The 23018-nt window shown below is 38.7% G+C and overlaps 1 protein-coding gene across 1 annotated transcript; it reads left to right on the top strand.

Moving 5' to 3' along the window:
• The first annotated feature begins 1890 nt into the window (after nucleotides 1-1890).
• Nucleotides 1891-22896, top strand: fam163ab (family with sequence similarity 163 member Ab). The gene is made up of 5 exons (XM_020656443.3): nucleotides 1891-2499; nucleotides 18794-18877; nucleotides 19845-19866; nucleotides 20366-20480; nucleotides 20627-22896. Exons 4-5 carry the CDS (start codon nucleotides 20388-20390, stop codon nucleotides 21026-21028), a joined length of 495 nt encoding a protein of 164 aa, XP_020512099.1. The 5' UTR covers nucleotides 1891-2499; nucleotides 18794-18877; nucleotides 19845-19866; nucleotides 20366-20387; the 3' UTR covers nucleotides 21029-22896.
• Nucleotides 22897-23018: the final 122 nt, after the last annotated feature.

Below are 23018 nucleotides of genomic sequence, written 5' to 3' on the forward strand. Positions count from 1 at the left end.
GGTTTTAAGTGTTAAAAAAACTGCTGAAATGAGGTGAAAGGCGAAATAATTGGCATGCATGTAAATGAACTCACTAGAATACTTGCAGTGCCTTGACTTCTGAAGAGAAAGTGCATATCGATTTATTTATCCCCTTAAAGTTTCCAAAGAGATCAGAAGGTTCCTAATGAAGAAAACAGAGGAGGATGTTCAAACCCAACCAATCAACCTCGGTTTAGAAACCATGACAACTGACTTTTCTTTTGAGCACTTCTTTGCAACATGACCTACATCAAGTTTTGGTTCTTCTCTCATCCTGAAGCTTTCTTGAACTTCAAACCAGATTACCTAAACTTCACTTTCCTCAACTGATCCTTGGATTCAGTTGTACATCATGAATCTGTGTGTCTTCAGTTTTTGTAGTGCTGCACATCTTATTTTTTGGTCAGCCAGGCTTTCCTTCTCTGTCAATATTTTGGTCGTCTCAGTTGCAATAAGTAGATTGAGGAAGCAGTTATTTAGGGCAAATCAATTACAGTAGTTCAGCGGTCTGTGTTTCTGAAGTAAATAACAGAAACAGTTGTAACTTGTTCATGGTACTCTAATGATATGAGCTACACCTGTATATTTACACTTCTAAAGCTTAAGCAAAGGAGACTGCATTTTTTAAATGTTAAGAAAAATTCTGGGGGTTTACTGTAGAAAGTATTTACAGTATGCAGGGCACAACCACATTACCCAGAATCCTATTCTAATGAGAACAGCATGAGCAAACCATCACTATAATATTGAGGTTATAATCCTCATGAAACAAAATGTCTATTTCAATATGATGTTGCTACTCTGTCAATACAACGACTCTCTATTTTGCAATAATCAGTTACCTAATTGTATATGTCACATATTTAAAGGACAGAGGATAGAGTTGGAAACTGGCGAGAAAATGGGGAATGACATGCAGGAAGGGAGCCACAGGTCGGACTTGAATCGGGGTCTTCAGGGAAGACTTTAGCGTTTGTATAGACCGAACTGCAAGGTCATCTGCGCCCCTAGACTGTACTCTTTGATATATTATTTACAGAGACCCAACATGAATCCACCAAAAGCAAAGCACTTAGCAACATTTAGCAAAGCAGCACTGAAAAACATCCTTTTAACAGGCAGAAACCTCGAGCAGATTCAGACTCATGTTGTCAACAGTCATCAGCTGCGTGTGCTTGGAAAGTGGAATAGAAGGAGAAGCAGAAAGAGAGAGACTGTTAGCGACAATCTGAGCAACACGACAACAGATAAAACAGATGGATATAATTCCAGTAATAATGGTAAAAGCAGGTATGATATTAATATCAAAAAGCACTAAAAGTGAAAGACGCAGCTTACTTGGAATTGGGTCTAGAGGCAAGTTGACAATTAATATAAATAAATAATTAAAGTTACTTTAGTAAGGGGGAAAACAGTCTACTGGATGACAGGCAGTACTGTCAGATACTCTAATATTTGAATAATTTGCAAAATAATATATATTATATAAGTGTGTCATTGACTTAATTTAATATGTTTGCCAGGCTTCTGATTGGAACCAATGTTGCAAGCCTATGGATACCTTACAGGAGGTGTTCCCAGACCCCTCAGAAATCTAATGCCCCTCAGGTGTTACCCCAATATGGTGCAAATCTGTTTTTACTTTTTAAGAAACTATCTCCAGGAATATCTGTAAGATACCTTAATGTTAGTATTAAAAGTAGACATGATTAGTGGAGACAGAAATGTTTGGACACGTTTTACGCCCCCTGTCAGAGTTTGAGTTGGCCCACCCTAGTCTAAAAAGCCTTGTCACGCCCCTGCTGCTTACAACAATCATATCTTGTTCCCATTTCCTCAAATTAACTTCAAATGTCCATACATTTTTTGACAGTAATCAACTCAAATTAGACAGATGCAGCCGAGGAGGAGAGGAGGAGGGAGAGTGATGTGGGCGGCTCCTCTCCTCTTCCACCTCCTCCTCCCAGTCTGCTCAGCAGCGAACTCTGTCATTCCTCCTGCTCGTTTCTCACTTGTTGGATGTATCCGTGTTGGTTATTGGGTCCCCGATCTTCACGGTGGTTGTTTGCTCTCTTGGAGACCTGAGAAGACCGCCGCTGTGTGTGTGAAGGTGAAAGCGTCTTTACCGGCTTCACGCGCGTAAAAGGCGCTGAACCTGAATCTTCGTCCTGCTCGTCCTTACCTGTTTGTTTGCGTTTCCTCGACTATACTGCGTTTTTGCCGTGTCTGTTTCCGCTGCCGTCCCTCTGACCTCTAGTCTTCGGGTCCCACCGCGGGGGTTATTTGGTTTTTCCTGCCAGTGTTGTGCGCTCAGGACTCTCCGGATCATCCTTGGAGAAGTTCCGTCGCAGTCCGTCCCATGCACCTCCTCTGCTCATCTTCCTTCCTCCTGCTGCGTTAAGGATGCTCGTGGCTTTTCACGGTCAAAATCCACAGGATTAGCCTGAGTTGAACAAGCGGACCATGTAACCAGATCAGGTATGTGGAAGGTTATATTCTTTTTTATATTTGAGTGTAAAATATTCTTGTATCATATATTGTCAAAGTGGGAAGATACTTGTTTGACTCGGACCCTAAATGTCGAGAAGTCTCCAATATTTAGTTCAAATGGCGAGCCTGTAAAGCTTCACATTCAATTCAACAGTAAACTAAAATGTGCCGTTAAGGCAGCCAGAGGAGAGGAAGTGACAGTGGAGCAGCTCAGCACGAGCTGGAGTCATGGGGTTTTGCCATTTTGCTGTTGCTGTGATCCCTCACACTGCTCCAGTCTGGTCTTGGTGGCCTGCTGCTGCTGGCATTTGGGGGAAGAAAGAAAAAGAAGATAAAAGACTCCTTTTCTTTTTGAAAAGATGTTGAAGTAAGTAAGGAAGTGACTGCAAAAACAAGAGACCTTGGTCTACATATTTTGGTGATATTTTGAACACAAAGAGGGCTCAGGGGAAGATCCAGAGTCTCTGTAAGGGGGCCAAGTACTCAGACTGCAGAGAGTGGATGGGTTCAACTGCTACTGGGGCCTTGATTAGTTTTGCTTTTAAATTCTAAGCGATATTTTACACTGAACAACTCTGGAAAATGTGACAATATTTGATAGAGTATTGTTTGTTGAAAAAGTTCAACAGGAAGAACCAACAAATGTATCTGTGTTTTCAGGGATGTCAATGAAGACAGGACATTTAGTTATCTGCTTTAAACCTCCAACGTTTCTTTTGATTGTATTGTTCATAATGTAACCCTTCTGATTAGAGGAGAGCAACTTTTCTGTCCCATCATGCAGCAATAATACGACGTCTCACCCAGATGTGCTCCACCGTCCTTCTGTTCAAAGGTCCTCTGAGGAGTTTTATCTGTTTCTAAAAAAGATTCAAATTAATACTGATGACTCTTTATGACCCCAAAGACCATCAACGACAACATTGGTTATTTTTCATATAGTTATATTTTATGCCATGCCTACGCCTAAGGTTTGTTGGGGTAGGTGCCATGTGAAGAGATTAACAACATGCTGCAGAGACAGCCTTTTTATTTTTACATTTTCCAAAGCAATGAGTCAAAGTTAATTATTTATTTGACTGTTAAAAAAAAAAGCAGTGTGAGATTTTTTTGTGTGTGTTTAAAACACTTCCCTTACATCAGGACATAATTAACAAAGAAATACTGCCTCATCTATAAAGGGGGCGCCAAAGTCGTCACAAACCAAAAGTTCCTTACAGGAGCTTTAATACTGTATTTGGTTTCCTTCTTCAAATTGATAACATTAACGTCATGTGTGAAACTTTTTTTTATTGCGAAGCACTTGAAGCTTTATGGAGCTGTGTTTTTGCATCGTGACTTTTTCTGTAATATAATATATTAAATATAAAAATTATCAAATGAAAAATTCCTTCCCTCTTCCTGCCAGGGAGCTAAAGAACAGCGGGCTTTGTGCAGTGTATTGATCCTTCAGCAGCTAGCAGCAGGTTCTGTGCTGCTCTGACCCATTTCTCACAGAGGAAGCTGCAAAATACAGCTTGACTAAAGAACTGTTGAGCAGCCTCTCTATATCCTCCTTTCTCCAACACAGACACACACACACACACACACACACACACTTCTTAATTCCTCCACCTCCAGTGGCTGGGATACAACAGGAAGAGGGCTGATTTCCCAGAGGAGTCTGCAGTCAGGGCTGTCACAGCTAACACAGCAGCAACAGACAAATTATATTTAATATATAGGTTGTGTAACAGTAGGCTGTTCCAACAGTTCATAACACTAAAAGGAAATTACAACTAGCTGCTAGTCAGTGCTAAGATATTATGTATCAGCCTCCCTCGCTGGGAAACTAAATATTTGATTGACTTCGGTTATATTAGGAAACTGTTAGCTTGAGCAGCTTTAGTAGCCATGACATATCCTCATGGATCATCATTATCACTGCTGTGGAACAATATCTCTTAGAATGTTTAGACATAGTTTGTATTCTAAGCTTCAGTAAAATAAATATCAGGATTTTGGTTGTTGAGGAACTTTAACAGCCATTAATGTACATTCGAGAAAAAAAAGGGTTTTAGATTCAGTCACTTCTCATGGCCTTAGCAATTAAAGCTGCATCCTACTGAAAGGATAACTTACACTCTCAGAAATGACGACAACACATTTTTGAATATCTGGCAACCCGAGTTGAATATGGACACTTTACTAAAGCCTATTGAGATAAAGATGTTGTCCCCAGTTATACACCATTTGTTCCTTTCAGCAGAGTCCTCTTTCAGTCTGTACAGTTTGTGTTTGGGTAGAACAGTGTGGGGGTTTCGGAGCCATGTGTTTGTCACTTCACGTTTGTATTCTGCACATTTTACATTATCCAAAAGAATTGAAGGAAAAAAGGAATTATTTCACCTTGTTTGGACAGATAAAACCGCTATGTCTGGTGTCAAGGTATGGGCCCAAACGTATTGGCATGTTTATCCCGTTCTTTCTCGCTTGTAGATCATGTTTGTTGTTCAGCTTTAAAAGTATCTACTTTGATCCTGCAGAACACTAAGAAGCATCCATGTTTAAAGTCTGTATTTTTAAATTTTTATCATTTTCATGGATAAATATTCCTCCATCATTTTTAAGTATTGAAGTCATGGCCGAGCAAATGAAAAATACATGAAAGAAACTAAAGTGCAAGGGAGGCTGGTCTAAATGAAATCATGAAGTGTTGGTCATATGCGTGAATTTTGCAGCACATGGAGACCCACAATCTTGTATTATATCTACACACTATTGGCATGAACATAAGCTAGGGGGTACATTTGTTTATGACACAAGTAATTCTGTAAGAAAAATAATAATCCCAACACCATGAATAAATCAAACCTGCTCTGGATGTTGTGGTACAAAAATTAACAATTAAAAAAACAAAACAAAGTACAGATGCTGTTAGTACAAAAAAAGGTGTGTGAGTCAAACATTTCTGTCTCTTGCTGTCTGAATGTAGATCTCTGTACTCACTCTACCTTTGGAAGTAAAGTCATGTCCTTCTTCCTCCTGCTGACACTCCACTCAGTGTATTTTCTGGGACAACACAAATGGAGAGAGTGTTTTAAAGTTGTGGAAGTCGTGCATGTACAGTATGTGTGTTGGGTTGGGATTGGGGTTGGGGTTGGTAAAGGAGGATCTCAAACTACCCCAGGAAAGTGTTTCAGTGTTACAGGAGTGGTTTAGTAAATTATTAAAAAGGCTTCAAGGTTTTCCTAGCTGCTGGATGAGTATTTATTGCCATACAGTTGCGAGTCTGGTGCGCTGTAGTTCCACTTTAAAGGTGAGACGAGCTGTGTCCAAATTGCACAGCAGCATCAGCAGGACAGAAAAAGTTACTCTGGTATCAGTCGCACCACCTCGTCTTCAGGTCTTCCATGCCAAAGCAGTTGTGAAGTTAAAATTAGAATAGATTTGAATCTCCAGAAGAGTGGAGGTTTAAAGGAGAAGGGTTTTTAGAGAGAGAAATACCTTATCAGCATCTTTTAATCTGTGGATGCGTTGAACAAAGAATGAGGAATCCATTTGTTCCATTGGAATTTTTGTGCAAAAAGTCTCTTACTTTCTACCCAGGTGAACATAACATTGCGTCAACCTTTCAAACTACAACATTTGTCTGACTGAGCTCCCTATAGTGGGGGTATTTCAAGGGGTGCGCCTGTACTGAAGGATAGACATACACAACATACACCATCAACGAAAAGATAATACTGTCCCTTATTAACCCCTGTTAGCTCCACTTGTGATGAGGTGGGTGTGAGGTGGGACATACAAGAGACACAAGACAGAAACTAAACCTAAATACTCCATGGACTTTACTTAGTATACTTTTTCTTAATCCATCACGGTCAGGAGTTACTTTCCCTGCAAAAAGGACAACTTTGCTGTATGTCTGACTTGTGCTGTCTCTATATTCAATCAGAGACATTAACAATTCTACTATTATGCTGAGTTTGTTACGATTCTGGAATTGTCTCAAGTTGGATTCTCTTAAAGAGCCCATATTATGCCCTTTCTGGGGTTCATATATTTAATCTATGTTCCTACTTTTGTACGTTCACAATAGCTAAAGTCTGAAAAAAGTGTCTGTTTTCATGTACTGCTCCTCCTTGCTCCCTCTACGCTCTGAGTCCATCAGCTACGCTCTGCTGAGCCCCCACTGTTAGACCCCACGTGGGCCAAGTCTGCTCTGATTGGTCTGCCGATCCGCTCTGTCGTTATTGGTCAGTTGCTCAGCACGCGTCTCGGAAATTTCAACATGAGCTGCTGGGCTTGCCACAACGAGCCAATGGGCTTAGATCAGTGATCTCACACGGACAATGACGCCGCACTGACACATTTTTATCGAGGGGGGCTAGAACCGAGCGTTACATGCAGCTAATGCTACAGCTAACAGGAGGACGTAGGAGAAGCCGCGTTTCTGCAGACTTTGAATTTTTACACATAGATGTGCCTAAACATGCACAGGACACTTGGAAAACACACTAAAGAGCATATAAAACCAAAAAAAGCATAATATGGGACCTTTAAAGCTGAAACTTAATTATCTTATGGTTTGCGTTTATTCTAGAGTTTTTAATTATGAGCAGGTATTCTTTGTTTGCAGTTGTTTTGGTGGCTTGGATCAGAGCTCGTTACTCGTATTGTGTGTGTGTGTGTGTGTGTGGCGTGTGTGAGTGCAGCTCTGAAGCTCAGCCAGCCTGGGTTAGGAAGAGGCCAGGCAGAGGAAGGCTTGTTGGCTGAGCCGAAGGCCTCTGGAAGAGAAACGCTGTTATCTGCTAACGTAGCTCTACTGCTGCTGGCTGCTGTATCTGTGGTGACTCATCAAAATCACATGCACATACAGACACACACAATTACGCACTCACAGTGACACTTCCAGACATAATTATACTGACAAGCATAAGCTCCCACAAGATACTGACAAAACACATTGTGACGTTCACATACTGGCACACAGTTAGATACCCTGCAGATGCAGACACTTACAGAGACACCAACAATGAACACACTATGTACACACTCTTTGCCTGTTTGTAATTCAGAGGGATATTGACCCATTTGTTAGAGGAAATGTGTAGCATTTTTAGTTTTTCTGTGTCTCTTAGTGCTTGTTTTAATGCGCTTTAGAGTCTTTTTATGTTATTTTGTGTAACTTTGTCGTTGTATTTATTTGCGTATAAAAGCTGTTGTAGTCAAGGACTAGAGGAAAGAAGAATATCATACACACTGCTTATTTAAACGTCATGTAACGGTCATTCCGTGTCAATTTATATGCAACGTGAAGCATGCTAACCAAAGTGTGCTAACATTAGCCGGCTAACACAACAATACAGGCCACGGGCAATTTCAATTTCTCCAACAACAGATTGTTACAGTAACTTTAAAGAGATGCTCTGGTGTTTCGGCTGCATCTCTTGGGCCTTTTTGGAAGTCCAGCCATGCCCCCTATGCCCTCCATACCCTCAGTCTGACCAAACATTTCAACTTTAAATCAAATCTCCTGTTACGTGTCAAACTACCCCACCGAGAAAACTCAGGGACAAATTCAGGGACCTGCTTATTTTTGTTTTAAGACTTGTTCTTTCCTTTGATGTCACTACCCACTAACTCCCCGACTGTGTTTTATTCATCACAAAATGAAATGTAGAACTGATCCTGTAGCAGCCCTGCAAGAATGGCTTAAACTTAAATTCTAACATTAACACTTTGAGGAAGGAGCTGTACTTCTTTTCATACCCAGAGGGAGCTGCAATACAGTTCATAGATTACCATAGCATATGCAATGAATAGTAAGGAAGGAAATGGTGATAGTTCACATGTTCCAGATATTTTTTCTGTGAACTGAGGTGACAGTGATATAAATATGTATTTGATATGATAAAAACATTTAACATGGCTCAAATTTAACTAAAATGTCTTGTTGACTCGTCTTTTATTTGGAATTTATTAACACTTTAGTGACATTTTTATGACTTCAGTCTATCCACTTAGTGTGTCTTTTACCAGTTTCCAAATGAAAACACTAAAAAAATGTACTATACTTAAAATAAGACACACCATAGCGTTATACATAGAATCCGTCAACACTTTGTTACAGTTAATCTATTTTCAGATGATCATGTTTTCATTTTTTACACTTTTCATGACCCTTTTTTTTTTCATTCCAAAAGGACATCTATACGTTATATTACAGACACGACATTAAAACAAAACTGAACAGATGCTTAATCTTCATCTTTCAATGCTTGTTTAAAAAAATGTAGACTGCATTTGCAACAGGTAAACAGTTCGAGAGGAAGGTCTTTTGGTTGCATTACAGGAAAAAATGCATAATGGACATCTTAAACATGCATTCTTTACATGGGATCATCAGTAAAAGTCAGTTCATACAAAGAGATGAGAGGAGATCTGAGTAGTTGTTTGTCCTAGGAGCCCTTGTGTGTGTCTGCCAGGCTGTTTGCAGGATTGCACAGTGGATTCAGTTACAGTATTACAGTCCTTTAAGCTGAAGGTCATAGGTTTAGTTTTTTTGCACAGCTATGTGTTGAAATGGCCTTGAGCAGCACTCTGAAATTTGCACCTACTCAATCAATGTAAGGCCAGCGGCCAAGCATATGGCTTTCAGACCAGTTTATGTCTAATTTATCCATTTTGACAGCAGTGGGAAAAGCTTGGTGATGCTTGAGGGTTGACAAATGTTTCACTGGCTTTACAGATGATGGTGACTGGCTGTTCAAGGTTGCCATATTTTAGATTTATGGTGCAAACTCATTCATCAAAATAGCTTGAATATGGACCTCACACAATGTCATGGCCACACTCCTTTTTGGGGATAAAAAAAACTGAATGGGTGATTAATTTAAGTTGTGCTTGGGTTATAGTTGGAGAAATTGAAATTTGAACAAACCTTTGCTATCTAGCTAGCTTAAAGCCATAGAATCTCTCTTTTGGTGGTGGTTCCTTTCCAGGTATGATTGGGAATCAGAAATGAATATTGGACATACTTAAGCATTCTTTACAAAAACTGCAATGGCATTCGTATGTACATTTCTTATAATGCTAAAAATGTGTGATACAGTTAACTGATAGTCTACAGTTTAGTTCCTCATGGGGAAAACAAATATTTACTGCTCCCAAGACAAAGCTAACAGCATATTAAAACTAAACCTTTACTTCTGCTCCTCTGCTCTAGAGCAAGGCATCTTAGCGGCCCTGTCTTATTCCTGCCTATGTGTCCCCATTCCCTCATTCATTAACTGTCACAGATAAAATGTCCATGTGAATGTATGCTAATGTAATATTCGGGGTACATTACTCCCTCACAGATAGAAGCTGAACCATTTCATTTCCTTTTTTATGAGGCTGCCGTGCTGACCAGCAGAATGGAGGAACAGTAATTACAGCTCCCCCCGGCTGCCCGCTGCCCTGTACAGGCTGCATTGCTGCCAAGTGTGAAAGAGAAACTGGCATATCGCAGGATAGCAGAGCAGGAGCTGAGCAGCTATAATGAAACCTCTGCAAACCTCGTAAAGCAGGGAGACTCAGAGCTGTGTGCATGTTTAAAGTCAAGCCCATTTCCTGCTCAGGTTCTTTACTGTGAATCTGTCGGAACTACACATAAATTAACCAGAATATCAATTCAAGCCTTGCAGTGTGAAGAGGGAGCTATGCAGTGGCTCAGTGGTTTGAACAATCTCCTTCTAATCTGAGAAAGAAGTTTGTTGACTCAGACCGTTTTTGAAGCATCTTAAAGAGCAAACCATTACAGGGCTTGGAAGGCTGTTTTTTTGTTGTTGCTCGCTGTGGTTAAGTGTGGCTCAAAATGTGCATATTTGCACCTATAACTGTATGCAACAGCGACGTCCCCAGTACCTCTTTTTGATTGACCTTTGAATTTCCCGAAGGGGACAATACAGTCAAAAGTCTAAGGACCTTTGACCTCATTTTAATGTATTATTCTTCATGATGATGATAAGGAAATTATAGCTTCATCCACTGTCAGAGCTAGCAATGCTAGAACTATGCAGAAAGTTTTTATTGATTTTTATTCTGATTCTTATTAGGCAGTGTCGCTGTCACATTAGACTACTGAACCTTTTGTGTTTGTGATTGTGTGTGATGTTTATCCTCGGGTGGTGGAAGAATCTGAAGCTGAGCCTCCTTGCTACTCTGCCATACCTGTCTGTCAAATCAGCCACACCCCTTATTATGCCTAATTATGCATTACTCTTAACCTTGATATAATTGACAAGAATTAGTTATAAAAAATGTATCCCCTTACAGGTTTAACAAATAAAGCATGAGCCATAGTGACCAAAACCCCTTATGTACCATACTGTAATCATGTTTATTTTTGCTGTAAAAATGGGCATTTTTATCTGGATGTACCAGGGATTTCTTGGTTTTGTAGGCAGCCTCTAGTGGACATTCAAAGTCATGCAAAGAACTGCATTTTTTCACACAAGAGGTTTCCACTTGTGGGAGACCCATAGCCTTCCTGCTGCCCTCGTTGTCTGGTGAAAGCCCTTTTATAGAAGGGAGGACAAATTAGAATTTTATGTGTGATTAATAATTACAGATGGTCTGTGAGTAATGCACCTTTCTCCCTCCATGTGAGTTAAAGTCTTCCCACATTCTGAGTCACAGTGAGTGTGTAAGAAAAGGCTGAATCAGGAGCTGGCAGGCTGGAGTACAGTGTCCTGCAGAGCTGCATAACAGCATAATGTACACAGTTATAAATCTGCCAACATCAGAACATGGTCCTGAACGGACGGAGTAAAAGACTGAAAGTGTGTTCCAACTCTCTGTCATCCTATCTCTCTCCATCTTCTCAGGGGAGAGGGGATTTTGCCGCCTGTATTGATCATGTACTTTTATAGGGCCAAGAGGATCATTGTTGGGAGTGGTTCTTCACATTTATTGCGTTCTTTGCCCCATATGACCTTGAGTAAAATCAAGTAATTGAACTAAAATCTTCGGTGTCATCAATCTCTGCCTACTGGGCCATAACTGCTGCGACAGCTTTCGAGTGAAGATGGGATAACGGTTGGTTGAGGTCCTTCAGGTGTCTAAGTACATGACGAAGGTTTTCAAAGTCACATGTAAGTGGTTGTGTCCAGGAAGTTAATCTACTTTCCTCCGGAGCACTTTTCAATCAAAAACATGTAGTTGTTAAGTAGTGAGAGACGGTTTGTTATTCTGTAGTAAAAGTAAGTTAGGCAGTAAAATCTGAAAGGTCTTCTTGTTCTTTTTAATTTCGTTTACATGCACAGCTGTTTTGCAATAGCTGCCATTAAAAATGTGTTGTCATGTAGTGGGGTTGTTGAATACATAAATTACCATTAAACACCTTTTGTACCATTAAGTTCCTGAAATTGTGTTTTGGTTTAAAAAATGTCCCTTTTTTTACATTTAGTAGCCACTATATTTATTAACAGCTATTTAACAGCTGATATGTAACAAGAACAGCTTAAGCCAGGAGATATCATTCCCTCCTCTGAGAGAGTTTAAACATAATTGTAACAGGTAGACAGGCAGAGTTGGAGTTGAGCTCTTAAAGGGGCGGGGTGGCTGTGGTTCAGTTGGTAGAGTCAGTCTTCTCTCAACCGGAAGGCTCGATCCCCAGCTCCAGCAGCCACATTTCTGATGTGTCCTTTGGCAAGACACCGAGCTGCTCCCGCTGCTTGGGCAGGGGCGTACTGTATGCATGAGTATGAATGGGATTAGATCCTTATGAGATTTTAATAGTGATTAAACACAAAGTATGATTCTTACTTCTCTCATATGTGTACATTGCGATATGTAGAAGGGTTTGTTTAAAAATGTTTCAATAACACAGATTCAAAATCTAAATGCAGTATGGGAGTAAAACATAAGTAAAAGAAAGCCCTCCTCTGATTTAAAAGCAGCCGTTATGTCATTCATTGTCAATGTAGTCTGTTGTTCAAACATTCCAGTAAAGGTTACGGTGCTAGTGATGACAGCTTGTACTGCAAGCATCACTCACTTTGCGATACTTCTCTGGAAAAATTGTAGATTTTAAGGTGTATGGAAGTATTTCAGTTAATTACAAAACATGAACTGACTTTCTGTTGTAATTACTAATCTGCCATACAGCTCAATCCACCATGCCTCACAATGTAAAGGGTATTTCAAACCCAGTTTCTACCTCATCACTTCAGCACCAAGGACAGCGCATACTACTTTAAAGTACAGGAAATGACACATTGTGTCAATGCTTACAAGGGAAGCTAAATAACAAATGTATATTTCTAGGTTTGACTGAATATCTCACTTTGGTTAACAGTAAACTGCTCTGCAACCACCAAGCATGAGTGAGATATGTACAAACTCCATTTTAACATGAACTGACATGACATTAACCAAACATTTATCCCCTGATTTAAATTCAGGCTGCGCCTCTGCAAAGTTCCTTTTGAGTTTAGACAGATTTTCTATTGTTTTCATTTTGACATTTTATTCAAGATTCTTCTTTTATTCCTGAATAATCTTCATGAAAGTAACTGACACCCTGATTTTTTCTCACATCACACCCACACGTTAAACCTTCCCACAAAATATAACACAAACATCCAAAAACAATCATGGCGCCCACGCCCGGCCAAAGCAGAGACGAAAAACAAAAAGAAACAGACAGATGAATGCTGTTGGAATGCCAGGTAACAGGATTAGACAAATTACATTTCAACTGTCACCATCAATCCAGTTGGGTTATGTGACTTGTTTTTTCTCAGTGCTTTCAACAGCAGCCACACAACTGGGGAGTGGTGTCCAAAATAAAAGTGGGCTGAGACTCTCCTCGAATTATTGCCTTGGTAGGTGGGCTTTGGGTATTAGACGCTGCTAATGCTGAAACCTACAGCTGATCTTTACAGGAAGTTTGGATCAGTGTTTTGTACCAAAAACATTTTAATTTCATAGCAACTCTAAATATGACAGACCATCGAAAAAACAAATTTAATTGATAATCATGGAGATTGTAGGTCTTTCACAGAAAAAGTGCCATGAAAGAATTATTTAAATCCACAACATCGACATCTCCTAATAAGACTATTAACTGAGTGCCAGGTAGTATTTGGTCCTCCAGTTTTTCTGGGCGTTCTTATTCACTAATCTGGTGCCTAGATTTTAACATTTCATTCTAATTTTCTGGAATAAAAACATGTGTCAAACAACTAAACTAAGTATTTGGAACTAATTCCGACTTTCAATATCTAACTCAGATTGTTTAAACGATTAAATAGAATATGCTTTTCTATTTCTGAAAGCAAAGCGCTACTATCCATTTGTTGACAGGACAATCTTCAAGCTTAATGCATAAAAACTCAACAAGAATTAAAAGTCAGATGGCTTAAACCAAAGAGATACCCAGCTTTAGCCCAGCATTGCCCTAAAATATGAGTTTAACAATGTCACAAGCTGCTCTCTGTAACCTTTAGACTAAATTTATAATGTAGGAATTAAATAAACGAGCCTTATGTTACAACTACTACTGAGTTTGTATTGTGTTGATAGTGAGGGAGACCGACAATATTTGACTGCTGCTCCGAGCAATTTAAGATCCAAAGAATCAATCTTGTAAAATCCTCACAGACAGTCAAGGTCCTTGAGACGCTCCTGAAGACTGATGGGGGAGACTCCAGAGGGAACACTTGATCAGAGAGGGAGGCAGCTTGCCAGATATTCCCATCACTCTGATTTGCCTAAAACAGCATATGGGAGGCTTGTATTTTTGCAACATGACTGATTTTGTATATCTTTGCAAACAAAATAACCTGCAGGACTGAAACAAAGGAAGGCAATAACGGAAGTGAGCACAACAGAGTGCCAACACGCTGATGCAACAGGCTGACAAAACCCCCAAATTATGAGAGACAGATGAGATGACTGCTGCGTTAAAGCTTAAAACATCAAAGTAGTCAACTGAAATGTACAGTGCATTATTTAATACAAAGACAATATTTAACTCAATGGAGCCTTAAAGAGAAAAGCATCACAATTTATATTACATGATGACATTTAATAACGTGTAATGTGATAGTGAAGTGTGGAAACATGGAATATGGAAAACATATTTGTAATGCTTTAGCTACAAGGCAAGGCAAGTTTATTTATATAGCACCTTTCAGACACCAGGCAATTCAAAGTGCTTTACATAGGCACAAAAAAGCATTTCAACATTTCACAAGATAATAATAAAACAATAAACAAAATCTAAAAAGGCAATACAAGTTGAGGTAAGAACAGCAGGTAAAAATAAGATTTAGATACAAATAAGTTGAATTAAAAGTAATTGAATAAAACAGTAAAAATGTAATGTAAATACACACATATCTGTGAGTAAAACAAAGCAGGTAAATGTCTCTAATAACCGACATACCAACTACAACGATGTGTATGAAGATTTCTCTCTCATTATTCAAACTTTCAAGGCTGTGGTCAATTTATTAAAATATAAAATCAATAAGCGCAACAACATACCTTAATTCAATAAATGAAAGATTTGGGAAGTGATTTAGACGTGGGAACAGATTATCTTCAAGTCAGTAGAGAAGGTGAAAAATAAGTTTTATGTTTTTCACCTATTGATAAATCCTGTATACTGGATTGTACAGAAATTGTACACAACATGACACTAGTATATTTTAACGGTATGTAACACATAGCACCTTTTTCTTTTTTAACCATCTGCACTGTTTACAGCCTCAGGATACAAATAAGCCCCCAAAGCTGACTGACAGGCGTCAGCAGGGTAACTAGTGGGATAACAAATGTATTTTTCTGCCTCAAGCCAAAATTTTGAGGAATCAAACTTTTATAAAAATAAGAACTTGTCAAAACATTGAGTTGTGCTGATCCCACAATGCAGTGCAGCTCCATACCATAACAGAGACACATGACAGACGGAGGATTTCATCATCCTTGAAGGAAACAACTCACCTGGAACATACCCAATATTTGAATATTATACTCTTTAGAAACACAGCATGATGATGCTTTTCAATGTACCAATGAGAGTGTTGATGTGCAGCTTTGTTTCTTCTTGTGACCAAAATAAATGATTACTACTACTACTAAGCTTGTGTTGCACACTGTATAAAAAATAAGTTTATGGAAAATATTCTGTTTTTTAATTTATGGTGTTTCCTGTTTGAAATACATGTGGATTTACAGAAATGTGCTTTATCTTCAAATTTAACCATTAAAATTACAGGAAATTAACTCTAATTTAGGATTACTTCAATATTATCTTTTTAAATAAAGATTCAATGTATTTCTTTGGAATCTAATTTTACATTGAATGTTGTTCCTATTATTTTCCTATTCATGATATAGAAGAAGTACATGTGAAATTAGATAAATCTGATGTCTTTAAGTGTGCTCTTTAAGATTACAGGTCATAAGCATGTGATCTCAAGTTGTTGTTTTCTTCTATAGGTAATTCATAGTCTTTGTCCATTGCACAGACATGATTAACTGTATACAAACAAAGAGATCTTGTTTTGATAGAGCAGTCATGTTTTACAGATTTCTTCATATTTCTACATATTGTAGAAATTGCTGGAACTCAAAAGATGTCAACAAACAAGCCAAACGCTAATCTTAAATATTTGAATCCTTAAAGGCCTGATCTGCTATTCTTCTCAAATGCATTATGTATGTAGTGTGCTATCAGCCGCATCAGATAATATGAGTTCTTCTGCCTTAAATGGACCTGAATAAATCTGAATTCATGAGACATTATGTGCATTAAACTGCTATATGAAGTCACATTTTTTATGGAAGACATTTGTGATGAGTTTCTGTGGCGTTTTTTTGTTTGTTTGTGAATTCATCAGTTATTGTACTCTAACAGCAGCTATGGAGACTCTGCTGTCTGCTTTAATGGATGTTTTATTAGCTTGTCCTGATTTATCTGTTAATGGGGAGTGTATGCTTGGGTGAACTCTGTATGTGTACAGTGTGTGAATGCATACACGTTTTATCAGTATACAGGGCTCCTCAGGCTGTATGAGGGATTGAGGGCCTCTCTAATCTGGACCCAGTGGTGATGGATCCAGCTCTCTTTGTGTGTGTGTGCGTGTGCGTGTGCGTGTGCGTGTGCGTGTGCGTGTGCGTGTGCGTGTGCGTGTGCGTGTGCGTGTGCGTGTGCGTGTGCGTGTGTGTGTGTGTGTTTGTTTGTTTGTTGATGCAAATATCTCATTTGTCTCTGTGTGCTGTCTAAATGAAGTCAACTCATTAATCTAACCAAAGTTTTGCGAGTTGCAGAGCAGCGTCTTAACAGTGACAAAAACAAATGTGTGTGTTATTTTGTGTCTGCGTAAAGGATGACGTGGTGACAGCAGTGACTCTATTTCCATTTCCTCCACACAGTGTAAGTCACCGCGCTGGCATTAATTATGAAAAATAGTTTTGCGTACTGAGTCTGAGACTGGACGCACTGGAGAAAGTTATGATGAATGATGTTCAGTGGAATCTGGCGGCCGCGGTCCCGTTTGGTCCAAGGAATAATTGAAGGCCAGTGTACTTTGTGACAGAAACATGTTTTATGAGCTCAGGGCCGGTGTAGTGGTTCAGACCGCAGCCTGAGAGAGCAGCACCATCTCCTTCTGTTCTCCTCAATGGAGAGGCTGACAGCACTTCTAGCTCAGGGTGCTTTTAATGAAGAAAACCAATCAGATAGATGATATCAGGTAGATGATATCATCAGTGTTAGACAATACTATGTAAGGTATGTAAGTTAGATGCGTCTCTATGATGAGGAAGTCAGATATTTTTTTCAGTAAGTTTGGATTTCATTTACACTTTACATCCTGATGGATGACAGACTTTCTCTTTCTCATCACATATACTGGGAAATCTCAGTAAAACTAAATAACAGCTGTCCAATCACATATCAATCATATATGACGGACTGATAATAGAAATGTGTGCAGCTCTTTCTAAGATACATTTGAGTTTCTCTGTCCTTTCTCTGGCCTTTAATAAAACATAATGGGTTTGAAATGTTTGTATCAGCAGTAATAGCTTTCCCTATATGTTGACAAGCTTGAGCCTGCATATTATATATAAACCCTTAAAAAACCGAGCTCCTTCTCTGATCTTGTGTGTGTGTTGACTCCGTATTTTTTAAGTTATTTCTTCTGACAGATGTGACCCAGAAAATGATCTGACCTACAGTCAGTTTTGTGTTTCACCTGTCATTTTGTAGCAAACCATTTTCTTCCTGAAGAACAGGACACATTTCAGGATTTACTTTGCTGCCAAATCACTGAAGTCCAACCTATAGAAACTCCACTCTCCTCAACAGAAATCCTCACAGGCATTCACTGAATGCATTAACAATGCTGTGTTTAGTTAAAGCAGGTGGAACTCTAACACACTGGTTTTCAACTGGTGGGTTGGGACCCAAAAATGGGTCATGGAGCCGTTTTCAGTGGGTCGCAAATGTGTGTCTGGAGGAGAAATGCTGTCAAAAAGTCTATGAAGCCCTTTTTTTAACAAGAATCACAATTAGTAGCGTACCGTCTGAGGTCCAAACTGCACAATTGTTCTTCAAATAAATCTAATTGATTGAAAAATATAAGGGATTTTTCATGAAGGAGTAGTTGGAGGGTCCTGAGGCTCAACCAGTTGAGAACTACTGCTCTAATGGCATTACATCTCAAATTATAACATATCACCCAACTGAATGTTTTATAGATGTTTTATCTTGTACTTTTTACAAGTAACATTTGAAAGAAAATTAATAAAAACCTTTGTATGTATGAAATTCAATTCAATTGATTTTCTTGGTTATTTTTGCTGGGGCAGCTTGTAAGTGTACTTTTACCAGAGTTACATAATAGCTCATTTGCACATGTTGTCCCTGGGCAGGTAGACATGAATACATAACAGGAAGTACATGAAAACAACACAATATGTAAAAAGTCTGTTTGTGTACACATACAGTACCACTTTACAAGACATGACATATAAATAGGACATTAGTTTGTGTTTGTTGTTTCAGGTGCATGCTGCATTAACATTTTCTAATAAATAAAACATGCTTTAATATGTTGCATGACTTTCCGTACCCCCCATCGTTTTCTTGTTTGCCTCTCTTCCTTGCAACAGTCCCAACAATTACTTCCTACCGTAGATTGTTTTATGTTCTCTTGCTGCCACCTTGTGGGTCAAATGTTTGACGCGTCTTCAATTAAACTTCAGTACCTCAAATGTTTTCTTCCTTCTCTCCTCATAGATGTTCATGCAGTTTGGCTATCCAGCAGTGTGACCTCTGACTTGAATGGTCTTCAACCTTACAAACTTTAAACACTCCTCTTATGTGAGTCTACAGTATCTATCTGTCTATCTGTCTATCTATCTTTCTATCTGTCTATCTATCTCTCTATCTGTCTATCTGTCTATCTATCTGTCTATCTATCTCTCTATCTGTCTATCTGTCTATCTATCTATCTATCTATCTGTCTATCTGTCTATCTATCTATCTATCTATCTCTCTATCTGTCTATCTGTCTATCTATCTATCTATCTATCTCTCTATCTGTCTATCTGTCTATCTATCTGTCTATCTATCTCTCTATCTGTCTATCTGTCTATCTATCTATCTATCTATCTATCTGTCTGTCTATCTGTCTATCTGTCTATCTATCTATCTATCTATCTATCTATCTGTCTATCTGTCTATCTATCTATCTATCTGTCTATCTATCTATCTGTCTATCTATCTATCTATCTATCTATCTGTCTATCTGTCTATCTATCTGTCTATCTGTCTATCTATCTATCTATCTATCTCTCTATCTGTCTATCTATCTATCTATCTATCTGTCTATCTGTCTATCTATCTATCTATCTATCTGTCTATCTATCTATCTGTCTATCTATCTATCTGTCTATCTATCTATCTATCTATCTATCTATCTATCTGTCTATCTATCTGTCTGTCTATCTATCTGTCTATCTATCTATCTGTCTGTCTATCTCTCTATCTGTCTATCTGTCTATCTATCTATCTGTCTGTCTGTCTGTCTGTCTGTCTGTCTATCTATCTATCTGTCTATCTATCTATCTGTCTATCTGTCTGTCTGTCTGTCTGTCTGTCTGTCTGTCTGTCTATCTATCTATCTCTCTATCTGTCTATCTATCTATCTATCTGTCTATCTCTCTATCTGTCTATCTGTCTATCTATCTATCTGTCTGTCTGTCTGTCTGTCTGCCTGCCTGCCTGCCTGCTTGTCTGTCTGTCTGTCTGTCATTTCTAACTACCTCTGTTTTGTCTCTTCCTTCAGGTTTTAAGCAACTTGTCTGAACGTGAGTATTCCAGTAGGGAGAATTATTCTGATTTTGTTTGTTGTTTAAAAAAATGGCATATTGTGGATTAATTAATTAAAGATTGTTTTTTTATTATTTTATTTTATTTATTATTTTATTATTTATTTCATTATTTTTGTGTTATTGTTTTCCATTTCAATGTCATGTGTAGACTAATAAAAAAATGTGTAAAGGTGTTTTTTCTTTCTTTACAGTTAAATGATGTAAGATTAAAAGTTGTCACTACCTTTACAGGTTTTAGCTGCGCTGAGTGTCATAATGCATACTTTAATTTGAATGTATTTACACTCTGCATGCTCTATGTGCAATAATCTACACACACAGTAGATTATTGAAGATGACCTTTTGGGTTTGCACTATTACAGTAATTCATCTAAAATGTGTTTACTGTAATAGTGACCTCTACTTGATTTAATTCATTGTGCAGTTGAATGTTGTTGATGCTTGCTAATGATGTCACTTCCTACTTCTGTGTCAGAGTTTGATGGAGAGCTGGTCGGATGACAGCTGGAACTGTTGTCATAACCGGAGGAATACTGGCCACTGTGATACTACTGTGTATCATCGCTGTGCTCTGTTACTGTAGACTCCAGGTATGTGTGTGTGTGTGTGTGTGCATTAAATAATGAATTGAATTCTGCAGACTGCAGATTGTGAGAGTGAAACGTAGAATTGTATTAATAAAAAGTGTATTGAAATGTTTATATTTGAAATGTAATGCACTTCTCTGTCTCTGTAGTACTACTGCTGCAAAAAGAATGGGTCTGACAGCGCCTCCATCTCTCAGCAACACTTTGCCTGCAACGCCTGCAGTGTCTCCGGCCTGGACGGGCCGATCATCACCCCGCTGTCCATGTCTCCACCAGAGCTTCCTGTCTCCACCTCAGACCTCAACAAGCCCACAGGAGGGCGAGGCCCTTACTGTCCCACCTGCTCCCCTTATGACTCACCCTTCTACATCCGGGCTAGTGATGAGATGCGTAACGGAGGCGAGCGGATCACCTACATGCCCACACATTATGACAACCAGGCGCTGGCGATGCCGCTGCCTGCCGTCCGAGGCACCCTGCTGAGGGATACCCACAGAGGAAGACCTCCTGATTTCTACACCAACACCCGAGCCATCACCACAGAGGTGTAAACTCCCCACACCGCCCTTACACACAGAGACACTCATTTTTTCACTTACACAAAAATACTTTGGAAACCTACTGCATCAGCGAGTGAGGATGAGCTGAGTGAAGAAAGATGTTAGTAGAGGTAACATTAACAAATCAATGGAAGGTTTTAGTGGATTTCAATGATCATTTGCTGTGAAACTGGAAATTCAAGCGTGTGACAAACAGGGATCACTTATAAACCTATAGGTCTTCACTTTATACCCTTAAAATCTCAAGTTTTGTTCACTAAGATAGTAATTCTGTAATAGAGGGTAGATAAAATTGTAGGAAATGTTGTTATATGCCCCATTATAATGATAATGAGTAAGGTTTTTAAATTGTAAACAATCTGTTGACTGTTACTGAGTCTTAACTGACTGAGGGCTATCTTAGATCATTGATGATTCTCTCTGGCTACACATGTTCCTAAAAACCAATAGAAAGACAAGAAAAAAAAAGAGTGTGATGAGTTATGTCTTATATATGAAGCAAGGGAAGCAAAAAAGTAGAAGGCAGAAAAAAGAATGAAAAGTCAACATCTACTGTGCAGTTTCCTGGACCTCTGGAGGCAAGTTTTAGTTTGGAGGAGGAGGATGGACGACATGAGTTTTGTCTATGCAACAAAAACTATTAACTGTAAGCAGCTTTTGTCTCACTGTGTAGCTTTTATACTCCTTTGAGATATAATGACAGAGGTTGCCAGATCCAATGCTGAACCTCCACTTTATCCATCAAGGTGTATAACCTATAACCTGGGGAAAGAAACAGGGCACCGGAGCCCTTGAACGCAACTTTGGTATTCTAAAGTGAACCGAGTGAACTTCTATTTGACATTGATGCAAAAAGTTTGATGTGTAAATAATAACCAGACAGAAATGACTCCCATCTTGTCTTTCATGAAAAGTGATGTACCCTGGGATGTGAACCTCGGAGTGTGACTTTGTGTTACTTTATCTTCACACTTCTCCTATACTCCTGTGCTACTCACATGTTGAATCTTTGAAATGCAAATAATCATGATATTTAATTTGATTTTTTTTAGAAGTAACTACACATTTATGTGATTAAATAATGTGATTAAAGTGTTTCACAGAGCCCTTTTTCTACATGACACTTACGCAGCATTGCTTGCCATAAACAATAATATTCTGTGATATTTGTCTTCATATTTCTGTGTGCAGCTGGATTGCAAGAGACCTTAAACAAAGTGATGTGGTTTGATTATGTTGCAATATGTTCTTCGTGACGGGCTTATTGTTATCATTCAGGCAACGAAACTTCTCAATCTCTTGCAGGGCAAACATCATAATTAACATTCAGTGATCAGCAGCTACACCTTTGATTTCTCAATTACTTTTCTATTAAGGTTGAGTAAATGTCAACTGCAGCGCCGTTACACTGTACATCCTGAAACATCAAACCATATATCACAATATCGATGACTTCTAAATGAATTATTTTAAAATTGTTGGAAATGTACAAAAGACTGGCCTAATGAGGATGACAGGTTTTATTTTTTTTTTCTTGACATCTGGCCTGAAAAGTCTCGCTAGGATCTCAAAAGAGAATTCAGAGAATTAAAACCAGTCTTTTCTTCATGCCATTGTCCACCACCATAAACAATGATTCATTGTCATCATTCATGTATTGTATTAACTATATATTTTATTACTTGCTTAACTATTATTCTTTGAAAATAAGAAAAAAAAAAAAGCTTTTTAGAAATGTGGTTACGAATATTGTAAAACAAATATTGTATCTGACAAACACAGAAACAGTAAAATTTGACAGTGTTGACTTTTGACAAATAAAGATTTGTAACTGCTTGAAATGGATCTTTGTGTGATGATTTACAAGACTGCACACACATTCACCACACACGCGCGCACACACACACACACACACACACACACACACACACACACACACACACACACACACACACACACACACACACACACACACACACAC

This window comes from Labrus bergylta, chromosome 6 (assembly GCF_963930695.1).
Source record: "Labrus bergylta chromosome 6, fLabBer1.1, whole genome shotgun sequence".
Lineage (NCBI taxonomy): Eukaryota > Metazoa > Chordata > Actinopteri > Labriformes > Labridae > Labrus > Labrus bergylta.

Coding starts and splice junctions, on each gene's coding strand:
- fam163ab (XM_020656443.3), top strand. CDS start 20,388: ATGACAGCTGGAACTGTTGTCATAACCGGAGGAATACTGGCCACTGTG. Junction 20,481..20,626: donor TCTGTTACTGTAGACTCCAG/GTATGTGTGTGT, acceptor CTGTCTCTGTAG/TACTACTGCTGCAAAAAGAA.